General features: G+C 53.1%; 1 protein-coding gene across 1 annotated transcript; it reads right to left on the bottom strand.

Annotated features, from left to right (window-relative positions):
• Positions 1-1,685: 1,685 nt before the first annotated feature.
• Positions 1,686-21,452, bottom strand: SPG7 (SPG7 matrix AAA peptidase subunit, paraplegin). Its single transcript, XM_032230626.1, has 17 exons — positions 21,209-21,452; positions 21,034-21,112; positions 18,293-18,424; positions 13,752-13,993; positions 12,966-13,105; positions 11,605-11,707; positions 11,196-11,321; positions 10,850-11,012; positions 10,245-10,418; positions 9,062-9,186; positions 8,058-8,160; positions 5,549-5,659; positions 4,367-4,482; positions 3,530-3,686; positions 3,213-3,379; positions 2,888-2,965; positions 1,686-1,948 (listed from the first exon to the last, which is right to left on the bottom strand). The coding sequence occupies exons 1-17, from the start codon at positions 21,368-21,370 to the stop codon at positions 1,739-1,741; spliced, it is 2,388 nt and encodes a 795-aa protein (XP_032086517.1). The 5' UTR covers positions 21,371-21,452; the 3' UTR covers positions 1,686-1,738.
• Positions 21,453-22,039: the final 587 nt, after the last annotated feature.

Genomic DNA, 22,039 nt, shown 5'->3' with positions numbered 1-22,039 from the left:
TTGTGTGTGGGAGGGGATCCATGTGCAAAGGTATTGTTCCTTTCTCCATATCAGGGACTGGATTCTCTCCATCTCCAGAGCACAGGGGCTACCCAAGTTTCTTAAGCAACATAAAACCCTGCTTGTTGCTGCAATAGATAAGGGCTGTTGCACCATTTTGGCAGAAACAATAGGTCATGCTGAATAAGCAATGGGAATGGGCAATAAATAATAATATAACAATATAATAAGAAATTGGTTGCTTTTTGAATCCGTAATAAAGCATTTTAAATAATTGGACAACGTGGAGTACTTGGTGCCCTCTGAGCTTGGTCGTTTGCCTGCAGACATTTAGTTACCCAACTAGGTAACATTATCAGTGTCAGTGGGTACAGGATTTGCACCGTTTATATACAGTAGTTTGCACTGCTTGGGTGGGGTTGTGATTTCCTTTTCATCAATTTCTTCATTAGGGTATTGTTTTCTGCCTGAATGTTTGTTTGACGTTAATCCCTGCTTATCAGAGTGGAGGCTGCCGGAAACTATGTGTTTCGGTCTTTTTGTTTCCTTCTTAGCTTTTTGACTGTCTCTTTTAAATTGTGTGTAAACATTGGCAACGTAAATTGTTTAAAAAGATAGGGATCATATAGCATTAAATCATGATCTCAAAAATGTAATAATCCCATTTTTGGTGTAAAGAGGAGGAACAGTCCAGAAAAAGCAAAGATATCATAATCGTACCTCTCATTCGAAACCCAAGGATAACCTTGTTCAGAACAGAGAATAGGAAATGTGGTTTTCCTAGTTAATCCTCACCCCCCCCCCTTTAAAGTTCAACAATACTTGGATTTGCAACACTTCCGAATCTTTATTGAAATACAGCAGCCGTTGAAAACCAACCACAAGATCCTCCAGTGTAAAAAAAGGCAAATACATTGTATACACCCTAAAATCCCACTTCATTTATGCCGCGGTTCCTAAATTTGAGAAATGGGTTTTCACGAAGAAGATGTTGGCAGGCTGCAGACAAGAGTAGGGAGCTTGTGGCTTCACGTTAGATGCTGCTGAGCCCCAATTCTCAGCTGCCTTTGCTCCCTCACCAAGAACCATTCAATTGTGTTGCATACAGTCAGGTTCCCCTTGAAAATACCCAACACCACCAGGGAGGAACTGGGTGGTTTAACCCAGTGTTTCTCAACCTTGGCAACTTGAAGATGTCCGGACTTCAACTCCCAGAATTCCCCAGCCAGCATTCGCTGGCTGGGGAATTCTGGGAGTTGAAGTCCGGACATCTTCAAGTTGCTAAGGTTGAGAAACACTGGCTTAACTGGAGTTCTCCACCAGAACAAATTGTGGTGCTAGTTCCTCAGCAGGCCACCAGGTGGCAGACGCTGATCACAGGAGGTGACGGAGCATGCCAGTAGGGGGCGCTTCCATATCAGGACTAAAATAGTTGCTTTTCTCAAGTCTGCAATGCAAGGGGCTACTTTGGAGGTCTCTAACATGCCTCTCTGCGAAGGGTTCTAGTGGGGACAGCTAAGCAGGAGACCCCAGGCAGAGAGCTGGCTTTGTCCCATGAACCAAAACCAAAGGGGTCTCAAAGATGGCGCTTCCGGCACTGCTCACCGCTCTCGGCCTGCCTACTTGCCCACATCCAAACTGGGCTGGGTTTCAGGATGCCAAAATAAGCGCCCTTAGCATTTCTACCTTTGGAAGAAAAACCCTGAACCCAAGCGGCTACTCGCTTCATGGTCGGGCTTCAAACGGAGTTCAGGTGAGGCTCCTGCTCCTCCTTGTAGTGGGGCAGCTGGGGAGAGGGCTCTTCCTCTCCCCTGTCCTGCTTGTCCCTCTCGGCTTCAATCCAGCTCTGGGGAGAGATCGTCTTCTTGGGCCCGTGTGGGGGAGGGCCGAGAAGGGCTTCGATGTCCTCGTAGTTGATCACTTCTTTCTCCAAGAGGGCGTCTGCCAGCTGGAGAAGAAGAATTGGCAGGCTTCAATCAATAAGCTTCCATTTGCCACAGGAGCCAAAACGGCACGGGGGACCCGATGCCCTGCAACGCACCTTCAGGACCTTCAGGGGTCCTGATAAACGGGACAGAACGTTCTGGGGAAAGGTTTCGGCCCCTTCACCACTTCCAAAGTTGGGGGGGGGGGGTTGTGGTCAAGGAAATCTGGCTGCAGAAAACCCTTCTCCCCTGACCTCTGCGTTCCAGCTAAGGAGCCAGAAACAGCTGCCCGGAGCAGGCATTACTCTGCCAGTGGGAAAACTGAAAAGTGGCAAACCTGCCACATTTCCTTTTGAGAATGCAGCGCATCTAGAATATCACGAGTTGCCTTTCCTTCTGCATCATCTACATCTAGATATTCCAGAATCAAATCACAGATCTGCCTGTCCTGGAAGGAAAACAAGGTGCTCCGGAGACATGTCACACCGGCATGAAATGTTTTGCACATCCTTTGGCCATCTCTTAAGTTCCTGGCACGGCCCAGGTCAGAATCCACCTTCTCTTTCCCTACCACAGACCCTGCCAGCCCAGGAAAGGTGAAGAAGGGGTGGGAATGGGCATCATGGGCCTGCGCAGCCTTGTCCATCCTCAAGAGGGGAGGGCAGAAAGCTTCTCCTGGTGTCTCCCAAGCCCCTTGGCTCCTTGGCTCCACCTGCACCTCCTGAAAGGGGCAGCCTTTGGGGTGCTGCAGGGAGGGCACCCTAGCAGAGCCCGGAGCTCTTTGCCAGCTTTCAAGCAGGAGTTTTATAATGTGTTCTTTCTCTTTAATAGCACACTTGCTCTGAGATTCACTTGAACCTCACAGGAGAAGCCAGAAGGGAGCAATTTGTTAGGGACCGACTGCCGATCCTCTCCCGGCCTTTCACCCTCCCCAGCTCTCCCGATCTCTATTTGGGCCTTACCATCTGCAGTTTATCCCGGTTGTCCATCAGCAGCTTCTCTGTGCGCCTATACGCCTGGGCGATCAGCAACTTCGCTTCCTAGGAAAAAGGCAGCCGTGGAAGGAATGGGGGCCACAGCCTTTCAGTCAAAGCTCCCAGCCAGGAGAAGAGGCGGCTGGGGATCCAGCGTCCTGGCCCTGACTGCCCACTAGGAGGGATCAGGCCAGCCGGATATCCTTCCTGCCTGGGAAGCTGCGATGGGGAGGGGTCCCGCTTCAAGAGCCCTGTCACTCGAGACCAGCCAGCCCCGCCTCCCCTGCTGCTCGGCCCCCCTGGGAGAGCTTACGTGGTCCATTATCTGCTGGAGCCCTTGGCTGAAGGGGCGCCTTCCGACCCCCCGACTGCCGCTTTCCGTCTCTGGGAAGGACAGGTGGCCGATGGCGGGCATCATGCCGTATTGCTTCACCATGGAGTAGGCTATCCTGGTGACCTTCCGGAGGTCATCTTGGGCCCCTGGACCAAGGCAGGATGAAGACAAAGGTTAACGCTGAGAAAGTTTTCAGAGGCGGCCAAGGGGCTCTCAAAACCCCACCCGAAGGGAGGCACCCGCTGCCCTCGGGAGGCCAAGGAGCTTCCTTTCTGCGCAAGGCCGGCCCTCCTCACCTGTGGTCACTTTGTTAAAGGTGATGGCTTCCGCGACTCTGCCCCCCAGCGCCATGCATATCCGCTCGAAGAGCTGGTCCTTGGTCAGGAGGTACTGGTCCTTTGGCAGGATCTGGGCAAAGCCCAGCGCGGCGTTTGTGCGGGGAGCTATGGACACCTGGAACAAGAAAGGGGGATAGAGGATTGGTGATATAATGTATAACATTAAGAACATATTACAATGATATCTTGTTGTTGATAAATAATTTTAATAAGGGAATAATTGAAAATTGGTATATATATATTTGTAGCGACTATTTAGAATCTTTTGTTGAAAAATGAAGGAATAAGATTTCCGTTTGAAGGTGTGATGTACAAGGATAATAATGAACATAAGCATACCTGATAGTTGATTGGTGGAATTATGCATAATTGAAAATAGTGATATACAAATATAAATGGTTGGTAAAAAAAATTTTTTTCTATCACATTGGGATTATATAAAGTTATACTGTTATCAAATAGACAATCAAGAATGTAAGGGAATCATGATTTACTGGAAAAAAATAATACTAATTGTAATTGAACATATACTGTACAATGAAAGTGAGGTATTTAGTTATACCAGATGAAAAATCTGAGATGGTAAAATATTATTTGAGAATATGGATGTTAAAACACCTGTAGCCAAACGACATGCTGTATGTGATTTTTTTTTATTGTTCCGTGTATGTGTTGTCTACGTAATAAAAATAAAAATTTATATTAAAAAAAGAAAGAAAGGGGGAGGGGGAGGAGGGATCGTCAGCTGACCTGCCTGGCGTTGCAGCCGAGCGTCACAGCAGAGAGCCAGCTTACCTTCAGCACTGCTTCGGTGTGCTCCAACAGCCAGCCCACCAAGGCGTGGCCCGATTCGTGGAATGCCACCACTCTCCGCTCCTCCTGCGAAAGGATCTTGTTTCTCTTGGCAGCTCCTGTGAAGGAGGGGTGGGTGGGGGGAGAAGCTGTCCGTTTCCCAGGTTGTGTTTCCAGCATTACCAGGCCAAGCGCTCAAAAGCCTCTTGTATATTTCGCACCACCAAGAGGCCAAGGAACAACACTGGCTTGAAGAAAGGCTTACAACAAATGGGTTGTTAGGCAACCACACAAGTCCACAATCTCACACCTGAGACTTACAGAGCCGTTTCTAGTTTTAACTGCTATTAAACTTTGCCTCCCCTTTGGAACGAACTCCCCGCAGGGATTCGGACCCTCACCTCTTTCCAGGCCTTCCGAAAAGCCGTTAAAACCTGGCTGTGTTGGCAGGCTTGGGGTCGATGAGTTCCCTTCCCCTCTCGAATCGTGTGGCTGTTGGCTGTTTTTAAAATTCCCCTGTACCTTTTCTGTTGTAGTTTCTTTGTGTTTACCTCTCCCCTCCCTTTGGGTTTGTGAGCCGCCATGAGCCCCTCAGGGAATAGGGTGGCATATAAATAAAATGAACCTCGAACCTCGAGGTATCCTTGCAGCCAAGAAACACCCAAGCATAAAAACAAGGTCTCTGGTTAGAACTGTACGATTTCTGTCCCCCAAGAGCTGGCTGCTCAGGTGAGGCTCCCCACCAGAAGACCTCCAGCAGCCTCGCTCTTCCCCTCGTCTCTTACAAATTCCAGCATGCCTGATTCATCTCGACCAGCTACTGTGAAGGCTCCCCAACTCAGAAGGGGCTAAATTGGGGCCTGCTTCCATCAGGAGATCCTTACTGGAACCAAAATGCCAGCCCCCACCCTTGGCCAGCAGCCTGGGAGCTTCTCTCCGTCCACTTGTGTTTAGAGAGCTCCCATCAAGGCCAGAAGAAGGACACAATGTCCACCAAGCACAGCATGATCAGAGACAGTTAGCACTCAGGGGAGCCTGGAGGTCCACACCGCCAGATCCTAACTGAGCCGGAACAGAGACCCAGCGTGCTTGGCTTGGTCAGTGGGTGGCTCTCCTAGCAGAGCTCTCCTCCCGAATCTAGGCTGAAGAACACGGTCGCTCCAGGAGGGAAAGCAGGAAGCTTACCTGCGATGACTCTCTCCACAGCACTCTCAAAGCTGATGGTGTCGATGGACTTGTATCCCTCCCTGGCAGCGTGGAGAGCCGCCTCGTTACAGATGTTGGCAATATCAGCTCCTGTGGAGGAAACGAGACTCTCGTCCGGCTTCTGGAGCATCGAAGGGAGGGAAGAGAGCAGGGGGCTCTTAAGGAACCAAGATGGGACCTTCAGTGGGGCCAGCCCCCCCCCCCCCTAATCGCCCAGCAGAGCCCAGGGTGAGAAGAGGGTCCAAGGGCCAGCAGGGACACCAGCGAGGGAGAGAAAGCAAAGCGTCACCTCTGCTCCTCACTTGCCAACCCAGCCTGGAAGGCAGTGCCAGGCAGCCAGTCCGCCCCTTGAGTTGGGATGGGGGGCAGCCCCCTTTGCCTGGTCATCCAAGGCACTAAGTCTCAGCATCCTTCATTCCTTTAGCTCAGTGTTTCTCAACCTTGGCCACTTGAAGATGTCTGGACTTCAACTCCCAGAATTCCCCAGCATTCACTGGCTGGGGAATTCTGGGAGTTGAAGTCCAGACATCTTCAAGTGGCCAAGGTTGAGAAACACTGCTTTAGCTGCCTTTCCCCGCCTGCAGAAATAGTGGCCATGTAGCCTCCTCTTGCAGGATCTGACCTCAAATGTGAATCTCTTCATTGCTCCATTCAGAGTTCCTTCTCGCCTGTCCACAGGTCCAAAACCTCCACCCTGGGCTCTTCTGCACCGCGAGGCAAATCCTAAGAGCTCCCCAAAGACCTCGGGATTCGCACAAGTGCCTCGCACACTTGGGCTCTGGTCGCTCAGCTTTCAAAAGAGCAGCGTTTTTGTTTCTTCAAGGAAAGGCAGTGGAGCCTCTCGGTTACATTACACCGAGGTGGCCGGACAAGGCGAGGGAAATGCAGCCGACAGAACTGCTTCGTTTTCAAGGCAACAAAACACTTCCAACATCTGGCAGGATTGAAGGCAGAGAAATCCAGGAGGAAACGGCTTGAGGCTTTCTTTCCAACCCCTTCACTGTCTATGGCCATAAAGGGCACCAGTAGTTTGTGTAATGAAGAAACATATTGGGATGTGTGTTGTGTGGCTGTGGGAACCGAGAAGCCCAGGGGTGGCTGTGGAAGATTGATCATGTGACTGGGATGAGGCTTAGGAAGGGGCAGCCGTAACTGCTGTGTCAACTGCTGCCCCCCAGGATGCACCAGGGGGCTGTTTCTGCCCTCTTTTCTTCTGGAGCCCCCGCTGGATCCAAACCCCTCATCCTCCTTTTCCTGCCAGCCTCCCCCGCCCCAAAGCCCCCCATGAAATTCGGCCCTGTTCAGTTTTTGGAGGTTGCCCTGTTGATGGTGGGCGGGCACTTCCCAGCACCCTTACTAATTCCTAACTAATACCTTACGATGAGAGGATGACAAGGAGTTTGGCAAACCCTTGCACTTATCGGAATACGCCTTTGGGAAAGTGTTTGGTTTCCCTTGAATATAGCAGTTAGACTTATATACCGCTTCATAGGGCTTTCAGCCCTCTCTAAGCGGTTTACAGAGTCAGCATATTGCCCCCAACAACAATCCGGGTCCTCATTTCACCCACCTGGGAAGGATGGAAGGCTGAGTCAACCCTGAGCCGGTGAGATTAGAACCCCCTGAACTGCAGAACTGCAGTCAGCTGAAGTAGCCTGCAATACTGCACTCTAACCACTGCGCCACCTCAGCTCCTGGATCCCTCTTCCGGGTCTGCACTCTAACCACTGCGCCACCTCGGCTCTTAAAAGGCTGAGCCTGGTGCCCAGTTCAAAGGCAAGTGGAATTTGGATCTGGGTCTCCCCATCCTGGGGAAGGGTCTCTGCAGCTGAGGGATTTCACAGGCTCTTTATGGCTAGCACCCCCTGCACCTCCCTCTGCCTTGGAAGGTGTTTCTCTTCTCTCTCTCCTTGAACCTCATTCATTACCAGCATCCTGGCATTTTCCTCTAAATGCCTTTAAAAAAAAATCAACCGTGGCATTTTATTTAAATGCTAAAAACTGGGAAAATAAGAGGTTCCGCCAAAGGAAAAGGGAAGCAAGCCCTCAGCAGTGGGAACCTGGAGGTGGGTTGGGAGGAGGTTTCTGCAAATGAGAAGCAGGCCTTTCAAGCAGGGAGATTGTGCTGCCTAAGCAGGATTCAAACCGCAGGCCTGGCTGCCCACACAGAGGTGCTCCACATCTGGGCAGCAAGGAGTTAATTGGGCCCAACCACAGGGTGCTCCCAGGAAAAGGGAGGGGGGCGGGGGAGCCGGGAGAATCAGGCTGGCGTGGCCTGGGGTGGCTCTGATGTGACTGGGGAAGCGGAGGAACATCTGTTCTGAGTTGGGTGTGTGTGTGTGTGTGTAGGCAGAGCGGATAGCAGCAAAGTGGCACCCACCCCAGAATGGGGCTTGGCTGGGAGAGATGCCTTGCTCTCTCTTCCAAGAGGGAAGATCCCCGTAGCTCTGGGTTTGGAGAAGCTGGGTCTTGTAACCCCCCCACATACCGCTGAAGCCTGGGGTGAGTTCAGCCAAGCGCTGGGAGTAGAAGCTGCTGGGCTGGGAGAGCTTCAGCCCCTTCAGGTGTTGCTCGAAGATCTCCCTCCTCTCCTGCAAAGAGTAGAGCGGGTGTGTTGCTGAGGACCCAGCAGAGCCTCCCAAGAACTGGAGGGCAAAGAAGGGCAGATCCTGCGCTCCCCAAAGGCCCCCGGGACGGGCTTAAATGCAGAGCGCGTCTGCCTGGGCCACGGCAGGATGTCTCGGGCGCAATGGGCCCTGAGCCAGAGAGCAAAGGGGGGGAAAAGCCCGCTGAGATGGCCAACCCCCTTTTCCCCCCGAAGGCTTTGGGTGAATTCGATGCATCTCCAACCGTTTCACCATCGCCCCGCCAGCACCAAGGTAGCAGACTCACAAGCGCGCCCCCCCTTCCCTCGATGCGTGAATGAAAGGAAGGAAATGGGGGGAGCGGGGGGGGGGAAGTCAGGTTGGCCCTGTGCCAGAGTGTGACTCATGTGGCTGCTCACAATAGCCCTGATTAGAGCCTGGGGCTCAGCTGCCAGGATTTCCTGCTCCTTTCCCCTTCAGGGCAGCTGCGCAGCTCCAGCTCCAGACCAGGCATCTGAGGAATTTCAGGCCAAAAGAGGGAAGAGCCAGAAAGGGCAGCTGGGCCAGGAAGAGGGGGAAGGAGCTCCTGCTCTCCTTGGATGAGGGGAGCCTGAGAGAGAGAGAAGCGCAGGAGGGGCCCTGCACCCCTTTTCTCCGGCTGGTTCTGGCAAAGAGCAAGGAAGGCTCCAACCCCCTTTGTGGACCCATCTTCCTCAGCCAGAAGGACAGGAGCAACAAACCGTTCAGGCCCCTGGCTTTAAACAAACACCTGGGTCCCATGACTCAGAGTGAATAAGCGCCAGAAGGAAAGTGGGCCGTCCAAGCAGGTGAGTGGCTGGACAGAGTCGGAGGCTTTTGGCTCAGGGATCCAGAGGGGCCCCTTCCTCCTCCACTTCCACTGGGATACCTGCAGAGTGGGCAGATCGATAAAAATGTGGCGGTCCAGCCTCCCGGGTCTCATGAGGGCGTTGTCCAGGATATCAGCTCGGTTGGTGGACGCCAGCACGATGACGTGGTCCGTGGTCCCCATCCCTGCAGAAGAGAAACGGCAGAAGCTCAGAGACGATAGGCAGAGATGCCAGAGATGCCCTCTCTGAGCCATGGGCACAGCAGCCACCCAGGGGCAATCCAGTCTGGATGCTGGACCAAGAGGAGGGAGGAAGTTTCAGGAAGGAGGTGCTCATAAACATTTATTGTGTAACAATAAATAATAAAGCTTGGCTGTCTGACCGCTCGGGCTCTTACGAAGGGCACTAACAGCGTTTCCAAGCAAGGCGCAGATATTAAAGCCGAAGAACCCACAGGAGTTTCAGGGACGAAGTCAGCCAAACATATTCGGAGCAGGGAACGAGGGAATTGCCTCAGCATTCAGATGCCAAGAGCTGAGCGTGACTCATCTGAGTCCCCTTCGGGGAAAAGGGCGGCATATAAATGTAATAATAAATCCAATCATCTTCAACCAGTCCGAGCAGAGATTCAATTTTGCTTACAACTCTATAAGCCCTGAAATGCAGCCCCATCACTCTAGAAGGCCAGGCAGGCAGTGGCTGGCTCTGCCACTTCTGACGCGCATAAGGCTGGGCCTTTCATTCGTGCAAGGCTGGTGCTCTGGAGGAGGCCTCCCTGGTTCTCAGCCTGCAGCTGGAGAGAAGGCCGGCCGTCTTCCCAGCACTTCCATCTGCCTCCCTTCCCCAAAGGGGCTTTAAAAAGGAGCCAGAGCAGGGCGACTCTTCTGGTGCAGCACCGGAGGAAGAGGATCAGAGCTGAAGGAACGCCTTGAATCGCTCTGCTTCCCTGGAGGAGACGTGAACTTGGGTCGGCAGCACTGATGCTCCCCTTCCCTCCTGACCCGCAAGGAGAAACCCACCAGAGGCAGCAGAGGAAAACGGCAGAGCTGACAATGAAGGCGAGCCCAGAGCCCCCCAGATCTAAGGAAAGAGGCAGCCACTTGGGAAAGGAGTGGGGAGGGGGGCAGAGGAGGCATGCTGGAGGGAAATGCCCAACATGGGGAGGCGAATTTCCTTTTGGGGTGCGGTGGGAGGAAAAGGCCCCAGGCTTCAAAACCAAACCTTTTGCCGTGAGAAACTGACCGTCCATTTCTACCAGCAGCTGGTTCAGGGTCTGCTCCTCTTCGGTGTTGGAGAAGCCGGACATGTTTGTCGAACGCCTTTTCCCAACCGCGTCGATTTCATCTATGTAAACGATGCACGGGGCACAAGCCCGGGCTTCCTTGAAGAGGCTCCGCACCCGGGCAGCGCCAAGGCCTGCAGAAGGGCAAAGGGGCAGGGAGCTCTGAACCGAGGCACCGTCTAAAGGGAGGGAGGCTGGGCCCCCAAGAGCTTCTGCTCCTACTGGCTGGGATCCTCGCAGCTCTCAGCCCAACAAACCCACAGGGGCCAGTTTCTAGCCAGACGGGTTTTCTGCCTGGAGCCGGCAAAGGGCACCGCAGGAAGCTCGGCTAGTCAAAGCCCCGGTGCTTGTTCTGGGCTCTGGAAGCCCCCCCCGAGAGCCCCCCAATCCTCCCAAGGAACCTGGGGCTCCAGCAGAAGCTTTCTAGGGTCAGAAACGGTGGGGGACCAGGGGGTAGGAAGCAGCAGATGAGTGGCCGTCGCCACCAGCCTCTTGATGAGGCAAACTGGTTTCTGGAAATCATCTCCTTCCCCGGGAGGCTCCGTGGCCGAGAAAGAGGACTCACCGCCAATCACCTCCACAAATTCGGAGCCAGCTATCGCCAGGAATGGCACTTGGGCTTCCGTAGCCACCGCTTTGGCCAACAAGGTCTTGCCGCAGCCGGGTGGCCCGAGCAAGAGGGCCCCTCGGGGCACTTTGGCTCCCAGCTGGAGGAAGCGCTCCGGACTCTGGAAGCAAAAGGAAGGGGTGGAGCAGAGAACGCTCTTCTCTCTCCCACAGGGGCCCCAGGAGGCCGGAGGGATTCTGCAGCCCCTCTCGCTCGAAAGCCTCTCGGGATGAGCAGAGGAAGCTTCCCCAGCCATCCCCTCTCCTCGGCCTTCCTGCTTCCCCAGGCAGGCCGTGTCTTTTACCTTCAGGTAATCCACAAATTCCTTGACTTCCATCTTGGCCTCGTGCAGGCCTGCCACGTCCTTGAAACTGATGCCCTTCCCAGATTTGCCGTCCACGATTGTGAAGCGAGCCCTTTTCAGCTGGTTCTGCCAAGGAGGGGGAGAAAAAGCAAGCTTCTAGCCCCTGTTGGTTGTGGCGCTCGGAGAGGAGTTCAGATACTCCTAGCGAGAGGCACACACCCGGCCTCCCCCTCCCCGGACAGGGCCCAGGTGGGGCTACTTCCTGCTTCCCATCCCACGGTGGGGCTGTGCTGGCTGCTGCCCTCCAAGCGGATAGCAGGGTTGTTGAGCCCCAGGCTGCCCAGTCTCTGACCACCCCCATCTGGAGGATGTCAACCTCCCCCCCCCCCCCCATGGTGAGGCTACTTACGAAGGCACTGAAGGCGCCTTCCCTTCCCGATATGCCAGCCAGCCGGAAAATGTACCATAGAATGCCGACGCTCACCACAGTCATCCCCAAGGTGTAGAGGGCACTGCCGAGACAGGAGCACAAGAGGGTCAGGCCTTGGCATCCGGAGGCAGATTTTGGGGAGCAAAAAAGCACAGCAGGAAGCTGGATTTCTCAAACGACAGAATAAACACCGCGGGGAGCCTGGGGGTTGTGGTAAATCCTTTGCCTGCCTGCTCACTTAACTGTTCCAAAGGAGAAGCAGGCGCCAGTAGTACACTGGACTACTGTAACGCCCTCTACATGGGGCTGCCCTTGAAGAGTGTTCGAAGATTTCAGCTTGTCCAGAATGCAGCCGCGTGAGCGATCATGGGTGAACCTCGGTACACCCACGTTACACCTATCCTCCGCGAGCTGCACTGGCTGCCCATTGGTCTCTGGACACGCTTCAAGGTGCTAGTCGTTACTTTTAAAGCCCTACATGGTTTAGGACCTGGCTACCTGAGAGACCGCCTCCTGCCAGTCACCTCCCAGAGACCTATAAGATCGCACAGGCTTGGCCTCCTCCGGATTCCATCTGCCGGCCAATGTTGGCTGGTGACTCCCCGGGGGAGGGCCTTCTCTGTTGCAGCTCCGGCCATCTGGAACGATCTCCCCGTTGAGATCCGGACCCTTACTACCCTCCCGGCCTTCCGCAAAGCGGTAAAGACCTGGCTGTTCTGGCAGGCTGGGGCTGTTGAATTATCCAGCCCCATCCTAAGTTATGAATGTTGTTGGATTTTTTTTAAATTGTTGTTTTTTATTTCTTGTATTCCCCTTCCCTTCTTATTTGTAAGCTGCCCTGAGTCTCTCGGGAATAGGGCGGCATACAAACCAAATAAAATCTAAATCTAAATCCATGCAGCTTCAGCTTGGGGGAAGACTCGAAGGGGAATCTATGCCAGCCCACTGCATTGGGTGTCTGTGTCCTTCCGTAGGAGACTCTGGGGTTCCAGCCAAGAGGCAGAGTTTGCTGCCAGGAAGGGACCATCAAGGCACTCCCAGGCGGCCGGCCTTTCCCCAAGGAACTCCTTTGCCCAGAGGCCTTAGGCCGGGCCCTGGTCCTGGCATCTGCAGTCCCTATGGGTCCTCCATTCTGGGCCGGACAACTCAGGCCACTCCATGGCAGAATCCACCCTAGACCTCATCTTCAGGATAGGACAATAGTGCTCAGGACTACATCTGGTCACTGTGCGCCCCAAGATCAGAGTGCAGACCAACAACTGTGAGGAAGGGAGACAGGTGGACAAGAGAGGCTGCCGGGGGGGGGAGGCAAGTCAAGCCCTCCCTCCCTCCCTCCGTACTTTCCAAAGAAGCTGCTGCGCCTGTAAGAGACGGGGATCCGGTCGCTCAGGTCGATGTTCAGCTCCTCCTCGGCCGCTCGCAATTTCTCCTCGAACTTGTCGATGTTTGCCACCTTCATCACGTAGGTCAGGCTCAGCTTCTGTAGGAGACAAAAGGGGCGGAGAAGTCCCAGCCAGGTGAGCCTTCGAGAAGGGAACACAGAGGCAGCCCTTGGCCGGTGCTCATGGAGAGGCCATTCTGCAGAGGAAGAAAATATCCCCAGCAAGGCAAAAACGGCTTCTTCACCTACTTGGCCTCCCAGCCTGTCAACATCCAAGGCCCCTTGAAGTCTTGGGTCAAAACTATTTATATTTTCATTTTCCCACCGGTTAACTCCTGAACTAGAAACCAGTTTCAGATCAGTCCAAAGCTCAAAAGTTTTAGCCTAAGACTTTGGCCAAATGCTTTAGCTGTGTTCTATCTAGGACAGTGTTTCTCAACCTTGGCAGCTTGAAGATGTCTGGACTTCAACTCCCAGAATTCCCCAGCCAGCATTCGCTGGCTGGGGAATTCTGGGAGTTGAAGTCCAGTCATCTTCAAGTTGCCAAGGTTGAGAAACACTGATCTAGGAAGCCCTTCAAATGATCAAGGAACACACATAAGCCATTGACTTCCTTTATTTCTCACTTTAATTTCATTGACTGAAATCATTCAGAAAAACCTGAAAGAATTCCGGCTCCTGATTCGAAAGCTGAGGGCCCACAACAGCATTTCCCAACGCACGAAGGCCCGAAAAGGACACTCACGGGCCACCCAAAGACAACGGCTCCCGGGTGCAAGTGGATCTCCACGATTTCGCTCTCCGGCACCACCTGCACGCTCTGCACCTCCCCCTTGGCCAGCAGCTCATTGACGAAGTCGTTCCAGGAGATGCTTCCCGCGCTGGTGGTCAGTGAGTTGAGCAGGCTCATGATGATGGCGATGAAGAAGAGGACCTTCAGCCGCTCGCGGTACATCTGGTCTTCCCTCTCCCGGCGCCTCTTTTCCTCTGGGGAGAGGAAACACAAGAGCACATCAAGACCAACGTTACAACAAGCTGATTATGCCTCGGGCCACAGCCTCCCCCCCCGCCCCCCGTTTTCATTCCACATTTCAGCCTTCCCTAGAAAACAAAGCTGGGACTAGAAAGCCAGCATCTGGTTTGCAGAAGGGGATTGTGTTTCAGCCATTGCCCGGCCTGAATGGAGGGTGGCCAGCTGGGTGGCAGGAGAGGCCTATTCAGGCCAGGCCGACGGCTGGGGCGCAGGAGACCTTAGGGAGCTGCCTAGTGGGGATGCCAGCCCTGCTCCTCAGCAGGTGGGGGGGCTTTGTACCAGCCAGCCAGCGCTTCTCAAGACAAAAGCAGACAAAGCCCCCAAGGGACGAGAGGAAGGTATTTTTTATCTTAGAAACGGCCAGAGCAGCATGGCTGCCTCCTTGCAGCACCTATGAACGGAAGGGCGAGCTGCCCCCATTGCCAAGGAGAAAGCTGCAGACAAGACAGCTTTGCAATGACTCCCACCCCTCCTGAAACTCTCCCGGGAATCACAGGAAAGGAACCTTTCGCAGCATTTTCTCCTGGGGATGGAGATGCAGGACTCTAGTTTCCAACCCTGGCTTAGTACTACAGGCAAAGCTGCTGAGAAGGGCAGAATTCTGGCCGTTGAAAAGGCTGCGCTGGCTTCTGAACCACTACTGGGAACTGGGTTTAGCACTACTATGACCTCAACCCGTTCACACACGTGCTGGGCTTGGAGCAGAACCTCCGTGACTGTGGAGGGAAATCGGCTCTGCAGCAGCAGGAGGTTCCTAATCTCAGCCTCCTCCCAGACCCCAGACAGCAGCCCCCTCTCTTCAGCAGGCCCAGCCCTTTCCCCAGCCATGTGGGAGAACCAGCTTCCCTCTTTGGGGGCGTCAGGGTCATCTAGCACACCCTCTTTCCCAAAGAGCTTAGAATTACGAAATGACTTCCCTGCCCAGAGGCCCATAATTCAGACTCCCCAATACGTGGCTGCACCTTGGTCACAAAATCTAGCTGCGCCGTTTTTCAGATCCCCAAACAACACAATTGTGAGCAAACGAAGGCACTTGCCTCTGCAGGGACGACCCATTAAACTGGGCACCGACAAGAGGGACAGGGCAGAGGGGCAAAAAGAGCCGAGGTGGCGCAGTGATTAGAGTGCTGTACTGCAGCCACTTCAGCCGACTGTTATCTGCAGTTCAGCGGTTCAAATCTCACCGGCTCAAAGGTTAACTCAGCCTTCCATCCTTCCGAGGTGGGTGAAATGAGGACCCGGATTGTTGTTGGGGGCGATATGCTGACTCTGTAAACCGCTTAGAGAGGGCTGAAAGCCCTATGAAGCGGTATATAAGTCTAACTGCTATTGCTATTGCTAAATTGTGTGTTTGTATGTGGGAGGGGATCCATGTGCAAAGGTATTGTTCCTTTCTCCATATCAGGGACTGGATTCTCTCCATCTCCAGATCACGGGGGCTGCCCAAGTTTCTTAAGCAACATAAAACCCTGCTTGTTGCTGCAATAGATAAAGGCAGTTGCACCATTTTGGCAGAAACAATAGGTCATGCTGAATAAGCAATGGGAATGGGCAATAAATAATAATATAACAATATAATAAGAAATTAGTTGCTTTTTGAATCCGTAATAAAGCATTTTAAACAATTGGACAACGTGGAGTCCTTGGTGCCCTCTATATAAGTCTAACTGCTATTGCTACTATTGCTATCCCTCTCCCGACAATACACAGAGGCTGCATTCTACAACCAGTTTCGTTGGCAGAGGAGAAGGCGACTGAAAAGCAGAGCTTCACCAAGGATGAAGGGCAGCCACAGCGCCAGTCCTCAACTTAGCCCCCTTGTGCCTGCTTTTTGCTTGCAACACCCTGGGAGGATGTAGCTGTCTGAGCCAATTCAGCCCCTCCCTCCAGCTCTCCCCCAAGGGACAGAAAGCAGAGCCGGCAAAGACACAAGCAGAGCCTCCCGAAGTGACAGGGCCCAGCAGGGCCCCTTCTATTCCAAAGGCAGGAGGAGTAGGCGTCCTCTGGAGACAGGAAGGTGACAGCCTCTCCCTTGGAAAGTCCCTCGTCAGAGGCTGCGGTCAAAGGCCAGCCCAGGTGCCGGCTGATGGGAGACGGGAGCAGCAGCCAAGGGGCTCCTAAGGATGCCTGGCCAGAGATTCCGTGGGACCTTGGTTTGCACCATTTTAAACCACAAGCAGGCTTGCAAAGCCCTTTCACCCAGGGCTGGCCTGGCCTCTAAGGAGCCCACAGGAGGCTCGGGAAACAAGGCAGCCCACTCCCCACGGCCTCTTTGGATAGCTGCCCTTGCAGCCTGGAAGGGCCTCGGAGCCCAGGGCTCTCCACCATTAACACCCTCTGGCCCGATCAGAGGAACCTCCCCTCCGGCAGTCAAGGCAGATGCTGTCTGATGCCCCAGCCCCATTCCCTGCTCTGTGTGTGTGTGTGTGTGTGTGTGTGTGTGCGTGCGCGTTGAGTCTCGCTTTCTTCCGCCCGCTTCCAATGTCTCTCAATGCCCATCATGGGGATTTTAGTTGCAGTCTTAATTGGAGCAGTTCTCAGCCTGGTTTATTGTGTGGTCATCTGAAACATGTGATCAGGAGTTACTTTCCTGTTTGTTTTATTCTCTTTTTAATGGGCTATTTTGAGGAGCCTGAAGCTGCTGTTGTAATGAAGTTAGGGAAGTGGCAAGAAAGTTTGCGCTCTTTTTCCCTTTTGGGGGTGGCGGTGGTGGTGGTTCTTAAGTAAACAGATTCCTTGGGTTGAGCAAGGACAGCAAGGACAGAGCCAAAATGGACTGCTAAATTGCTGCCACGCCCACCCAGTCACATGCCCACTCAGCCACGCCCAGCCAGCCAGCCCAGTCCCCCAACAGTGTGAATCGGCCCCCTGTTCAAAACGTTTGAGTACCCCTCCGTTAGAGAAACTCACAAAAACAGACGGAGGGTTTCATGTGGATCACATTGTTTGCATGTGATAAAGAAGGGTTAAAAAGCAAACTTTTATGCTCTCTGCTCCCTGGCCCCCTTTCAGGGGCTGGAAGAGGCCTCCTTTGGGCCACGAGACAACCAGTGTCTCAGGATCCCTACGGTGCAAAGGATGAGCAGCAAACCTGCCCTCCTTCCCAGAAGCTCTCTACCCTTGTAAGCACCTCCTTGCCAGGTGAAGGAGGGACATTCAGATGGACCCCAAACAAAGCGGCAAAATAGACCGTAACACTCCAAGTTCACAAGGGAGAAGGTGCCCCAAAGGGCTGACATAATGAGGAACCAGGGCACCACCGTCCAGGCCTTCCGCACAGCCCTTAAGAACTGGGTAGCCCGTCAGGCCTGGGGACAAGGATAGTTGCCCCTCCCGAATGATGAATGTATGTTGCTTATTACTTTTATTATATGTGTCTATGTCACTGTTTGTACTTCCCCTCCCTGATTTTATGTGAGCCGCCCTGAGTCCCCTCAGGGAAAAGGGCGGCCTACAAATGTTAATAAACATTACAAACAAACATTACAAACATTTGTGGCAGGGCTTTGCCTGTTTTGCCCTCCTATGGGCATAACGTGTTTGAGATAAGAAATGGGAGCACCTATGCCTGGCCTGTCCAGATGCACATGCATATAAATCTCTACAACAAAATATTTTAATAAGGCTCTGAATAAATGCACCGTCTTTACAACAGAAACATTTACCTATCCTTTCCCTTTGATTTTTTAAGTAAATATCATTTTAATATTACTTCAAGAATGATATATGAACAAATTAAAGACAACGAGATGCCCACATTCCCAGCTGTGGTGGAATATCCAGTGTCCTTTCTCTTTGCCCAGAGCAAGGCTTAGCCGTCATTTGTGATACAGTCCTTACAGAGTCACCTGCATTAAGCACACACAGGTAAGAAGGCACACCCAGCTGCTGAGGAGAAAAGTATAGGTTCCTTATAAAATTAAGCTGGGGCATAAAATGGCCATGAGCCTAAAAAAAATTTTTCAACCCAAGAACGTGTCATTTTAATTTTAATATATTAAGGCTCGAAATACAGAGAAGTTTGTTCATCTGAGAGAGCTCAGCAAAGCCAAACAAGAAAACAGGAAGGTTTCTGGGCCAACACGGTTGATGAGACCCAGCTTGTTCAGAGTAATTTAAGATGCAGAGAGATCTGAGCTGATGAGAGGCTAAGGAGGCTGACAGGAAAGAGGAGACAGACGGACGTGCTTCACCCAAACCCCAAAAAACAGTTAGGGGCATCAGAGCAAAACTGCATATAAATCCAAACTTACCCTCATCTTCCTTGGGGGCTTTCCCTTTGGGCTTCCCCCCGCTTCGGTCATTGCGATGAGAACCAGACGTGGAAAAATAGCAGCAGGCGCCACCAGTAAGGAAGCCTGCAGTCAAGGCCAGGAACCTCTGATCTGTTTGGCACAAAGAAGAGCCAGGAGTGCAGAATCGCTCAGCTGCCATTCCAAAGAAGCAGAGTCCTCAGTTTCAAAGGAAGGAACCGGGTTTGGCTTAACCTTCAGCACCCCAGAGTGGAGACAGAAGCTGCAGCTCTGTCAGGTGGCCCTTTCAGCCATTGCCTCGTGGGAACCATTCCAGAGGGACACGGAGGCAGCCAAAAGGAAGAACGGCAGGCCCGCCATCAAGCAGGCTTCAGGAGAAAGGGCAGGGGGTTCCTCCTCTCCCAGAACCGCTTCAAAGCATCCTGTGTCAGCTGCCTCTTCAAGGACCACTTGGATAGGACATGACACTGAGGGGGGGGGGGGGGGAGGGAAGGGCTCCTTTGCTCCAGGGCCCCAACTGGGCCAGGATGCTGATCTTGTTGTGCCAGATGCAAACCATGAGAAATGCTCGGGCATTTTAAACCACTTTATGAAACAGAGGGCTCCCTGACCAGCCTCCTTTACGCATTTTATGAATCGTATTGCTGTAGCTGATTTTTTTTAAATGACTGTTTTCACTGTAGAATAGCATTTTTATGGCACCCAGTAAAGGAGGAGTGATTGTAAGAGCCGAGGTGGCGCAGTGGTTAGGGTGCAGTACTGCAGGCCACTTCAGCTGACTGCTAGCTGCAGTTCAGTGGTTCTAATCTCACCGGCTCAAGGTTGACTCAGCCTTCCATCCTTCCGAGGTGGGTAAAATGAGGACCCAGACTGTGGGGGCGATATGCTGACTCTGTAAACCGCTTAGAGAGGGCTGAAAGCCCTATGAAGCGGTATATAAGTCTAACTTGCTATTGCTATCTACTATCTACCTATCTATCATCTACCTATCTATCATCTATCTCTCTCTCTCTCTATCATCTATCTATCTATCATCTCTCTCTCTCTCTATCTATCATCTATCTATCTATCTATCATCTATCTATCTATCTATCTATCTATCTATCTATCTATCTATCATCTCTCTCTCTCTCTATCTATCTATCTATCATCTATCTATCTATCATCTCTCTCTCTCTCTCTCTCTCTCTATCATCTATCTATCTATCTATCTATCTATCTATCTATCTATCTATCTATCTATCTATCTATCTATCATCTATCTATCTATCTATCTCTCTCTCTATCTATCATCTATCTATCTATCATCTATCATCTATCTATCTATCTATCTATCTATCTATCTATCTATCTATCTATCTATCTATCTATCTATCATCTATCTATCTATCCATCCATCCATCCATCCATCCATCCATCCATCCATCTATCTGAAATGAGGACCCAGACTGTGGGGGCAATGTGCTGACTCTGTAAATCACTTAGAGAGGGCTGAAAGCCCTATGAAGCGGTATATAAGTCTAACTTGCTATTGCTATCTACTATCTACCTATCTATCATCTATCTATCTATCTATCTATCTATCTATCTATCTATCTATCTATCTATCTATCATCTATCTATCATATCTCTCTCTCTCTCTCTCTATCATCTATCTATCTATCTATCTATCTATCTATCTATCATCTCTCTCTCTCTCTCTCTCTCTATCTATCATCTATCTATCTATCATCTCTCTCTCTCTCTCTATCTATCATCTATCCATCCATCCATCCATCCATCCATCCATCCATCTATCTATCTGAAATGAGGACCCAGACTGTGGGGGCAATGTGCTGACTCTGTAAATCACTTAGAGAGGGCTGAAAGCCCTATGAAGCGGTATATAAGTCTAACTTGCTATTGCTATCTAAAAACATGTAAGTGAAAATTAACCCTGCCTGTTTCCCCCTCTATATCCTCATTCCGTATCCCTTTCTAACTCTGGGGCAAAGATGGGGGGGGGGGTGTTCCTCCGGAGCATCTTTCTCAGGCTCCTCGGCAGGGGAGGCCCCAAAGGGCATCTGGGGGCACTGCCCAGACCCCTTCCCTCCTCCTCCTCTCTTGGCAGGGCTGGGGAGAGAAAGTCTTGCTGGGATCGGAGCAAAGAGTGGCTAAGAGGGGATGGAAACGACCAGCAACTGCCCAGGCTGGAACATAATGCACCCACTTCCCTCTCTTGAGCCCCGGGCAGTGTTTCTCAACCTTGAAGTCCTGTGGACTTCAACTCCCAGAATTCAACCTTGGCGACTTGAAGTCCTGTGGACTTCAACTCCCAGAATTCAACCTTGGCGACTTGAAGTCCTGTGGACTTCAACTCCCAGAATTCAACCTTGGCGACTTGAAGTCCTGTGGACTTCAACTCCCAGAATTCAACCTTGGCGACTTGAAGTCCTGTGGACTTCAACTCCCAGAATTCAACCTTGGCGACTTGAAGTCCTGTGGACTTCAACTCCCAGAATTCCCCAGCCAGCGCAGCTGCGCTGGCTGGGGGATTCTGGGAGTTGAAGTCCACAGGACTTCAAGTCGCCAAGGTTGAGAAACCCTGCTTGAGCGGGTCTGGCCTCTCTGGGCAAAAGCCCCGCAGCCCCTTCCTCCTTTTCGCCCATTCGGTTTACTCTGGAAGACGTTCCTGGGGTCGCCTGCAGCCTCTGCGGGGGTGGGTGGGTGGGTGAGGGGAGGGGGCGACGCTTCCTACTCACCCAACAGCCTCCGCAGCCGGGCGGGGGTCCAGGCAGGCCGGGCCCAGCAGCCCCTGGAGAGCGGGCCGGGCAGCCGCGGCTGGAAAAGGCAGAACGCGGCGTGAGCGGAGGAGCCCCCCCGTGCAACGCCCCCCCCCCCTCCCTCCGCCTGGCTCGGGCCCTGCCGGCCGCTCACCTGAAGGTCGCCGCTTGGCCTCTGCTCCGCGGGGGCCCGGCTCCAGCGGCGCGCCAGAGCCCCCTGGGGGCCGCCCGGCAGAGGAGCCTGTGGCCGGAGGAGGAGGCCGCCGCGGCCCCCGCGCCGGAGCAGCAGCAGCAGCAGCGAGGCGGCGCCCGTCATCCCCGGGCAGGCAGGCCGCGCGACGGGAAGGCGGCGGCCATCTAGGAAGCGGGCAGCCCGGCCTCAAGATGGCCGCCGCCGCCCTGCAGGGAGGCCCCGTGCTGCCACCTAGCGGGGGGGGGGGGAGAGAGGGTGGCGGCACCAGGGGGGGGGGCGCTGGCCGGGCACCATGGGTCTTGTGGTGCCGTAGCCCCACTCCCCCCAGAGGGGTTGAGACCAGGCGGCAGGGGAGGCCCTCGGGGGCAACGCTTCGCTTTCCTTTCCAGGCCTGGAGCTGCCGGTTGATGGAAGGACAAGACAGGCATCCCCACCCCCGCCGTCCATGGCGCGGAGGGCCCAGCGAATGGTGGGGAAAGGAGGCTCCGGAGGCCCCAAGCGCGGGTGGAAGCCAGCGCTGCACCCGTTGGGTTGTAGACTTTGGGCAGGCCTGGTTGCAGAACTGGAAGCATCACAATAGAACAGTGTTTCTCAACCTTGGCCACTTGAAGATGTCCGGACTTCAACTCCCAGAATCCCCCAGCCAGCTTTCGCTGGCTGGGGAATTCTGGGAGTTGAAGTCCGGACATCTTCAAGTGGCCAAGGTTGAGAAACACTGCAATAGAAGACCCCAGAAACAACTCCCTGGTGAAGAGGAATTAGGACATGCCAAGAGAGAGGATAGCATCACAG

The sequence above is a fragment of the Thamnophis elegans genome, chromosome 14 (assembly GCF_009769535.1).
Source record: "Thamnophis elegans isolate rThaEle1 chromosome 14, rThaEle1.pri, whole genome shotgun sequence".
NCBI lineage: Eukaryota > Metazoa > Chordata > Lepidosauria > Squamata > Colubridae > Thamnophis > Thamnophis elegans.
This window is presented reverse-complemented; position numbering and strand designations above follow the sequence as displayed.

What these genes read in the sequence shown, in the direction of transcription:
- SPG7 (XM_032230626.1), bottom strand. Translation starts at nt 21,370, where the DNA reads ATGACGGGCGCCGCCTCGCTGCTGCTGCTGCTGCTCCGGCGCGGGGGC. An exon ending in AATTTGTGGATTACCTGAAG is followed by an intron (nt 11,013 to 11,195) that starts GTAAAAGACACG and finishes TTTTGCTTCCAG; the next exon opens with AGTCCGGAGCGCTTCCTCCA. An exon ending in TCGATCTGCCCACTCTGCAG is followed by an intron (nt 8,161 to 9,061) that starts GTATCCCAGTGG and finishes TACTCTTTGCAG; the next exon opens with GAGAGGAGGGAGATCTTCGA.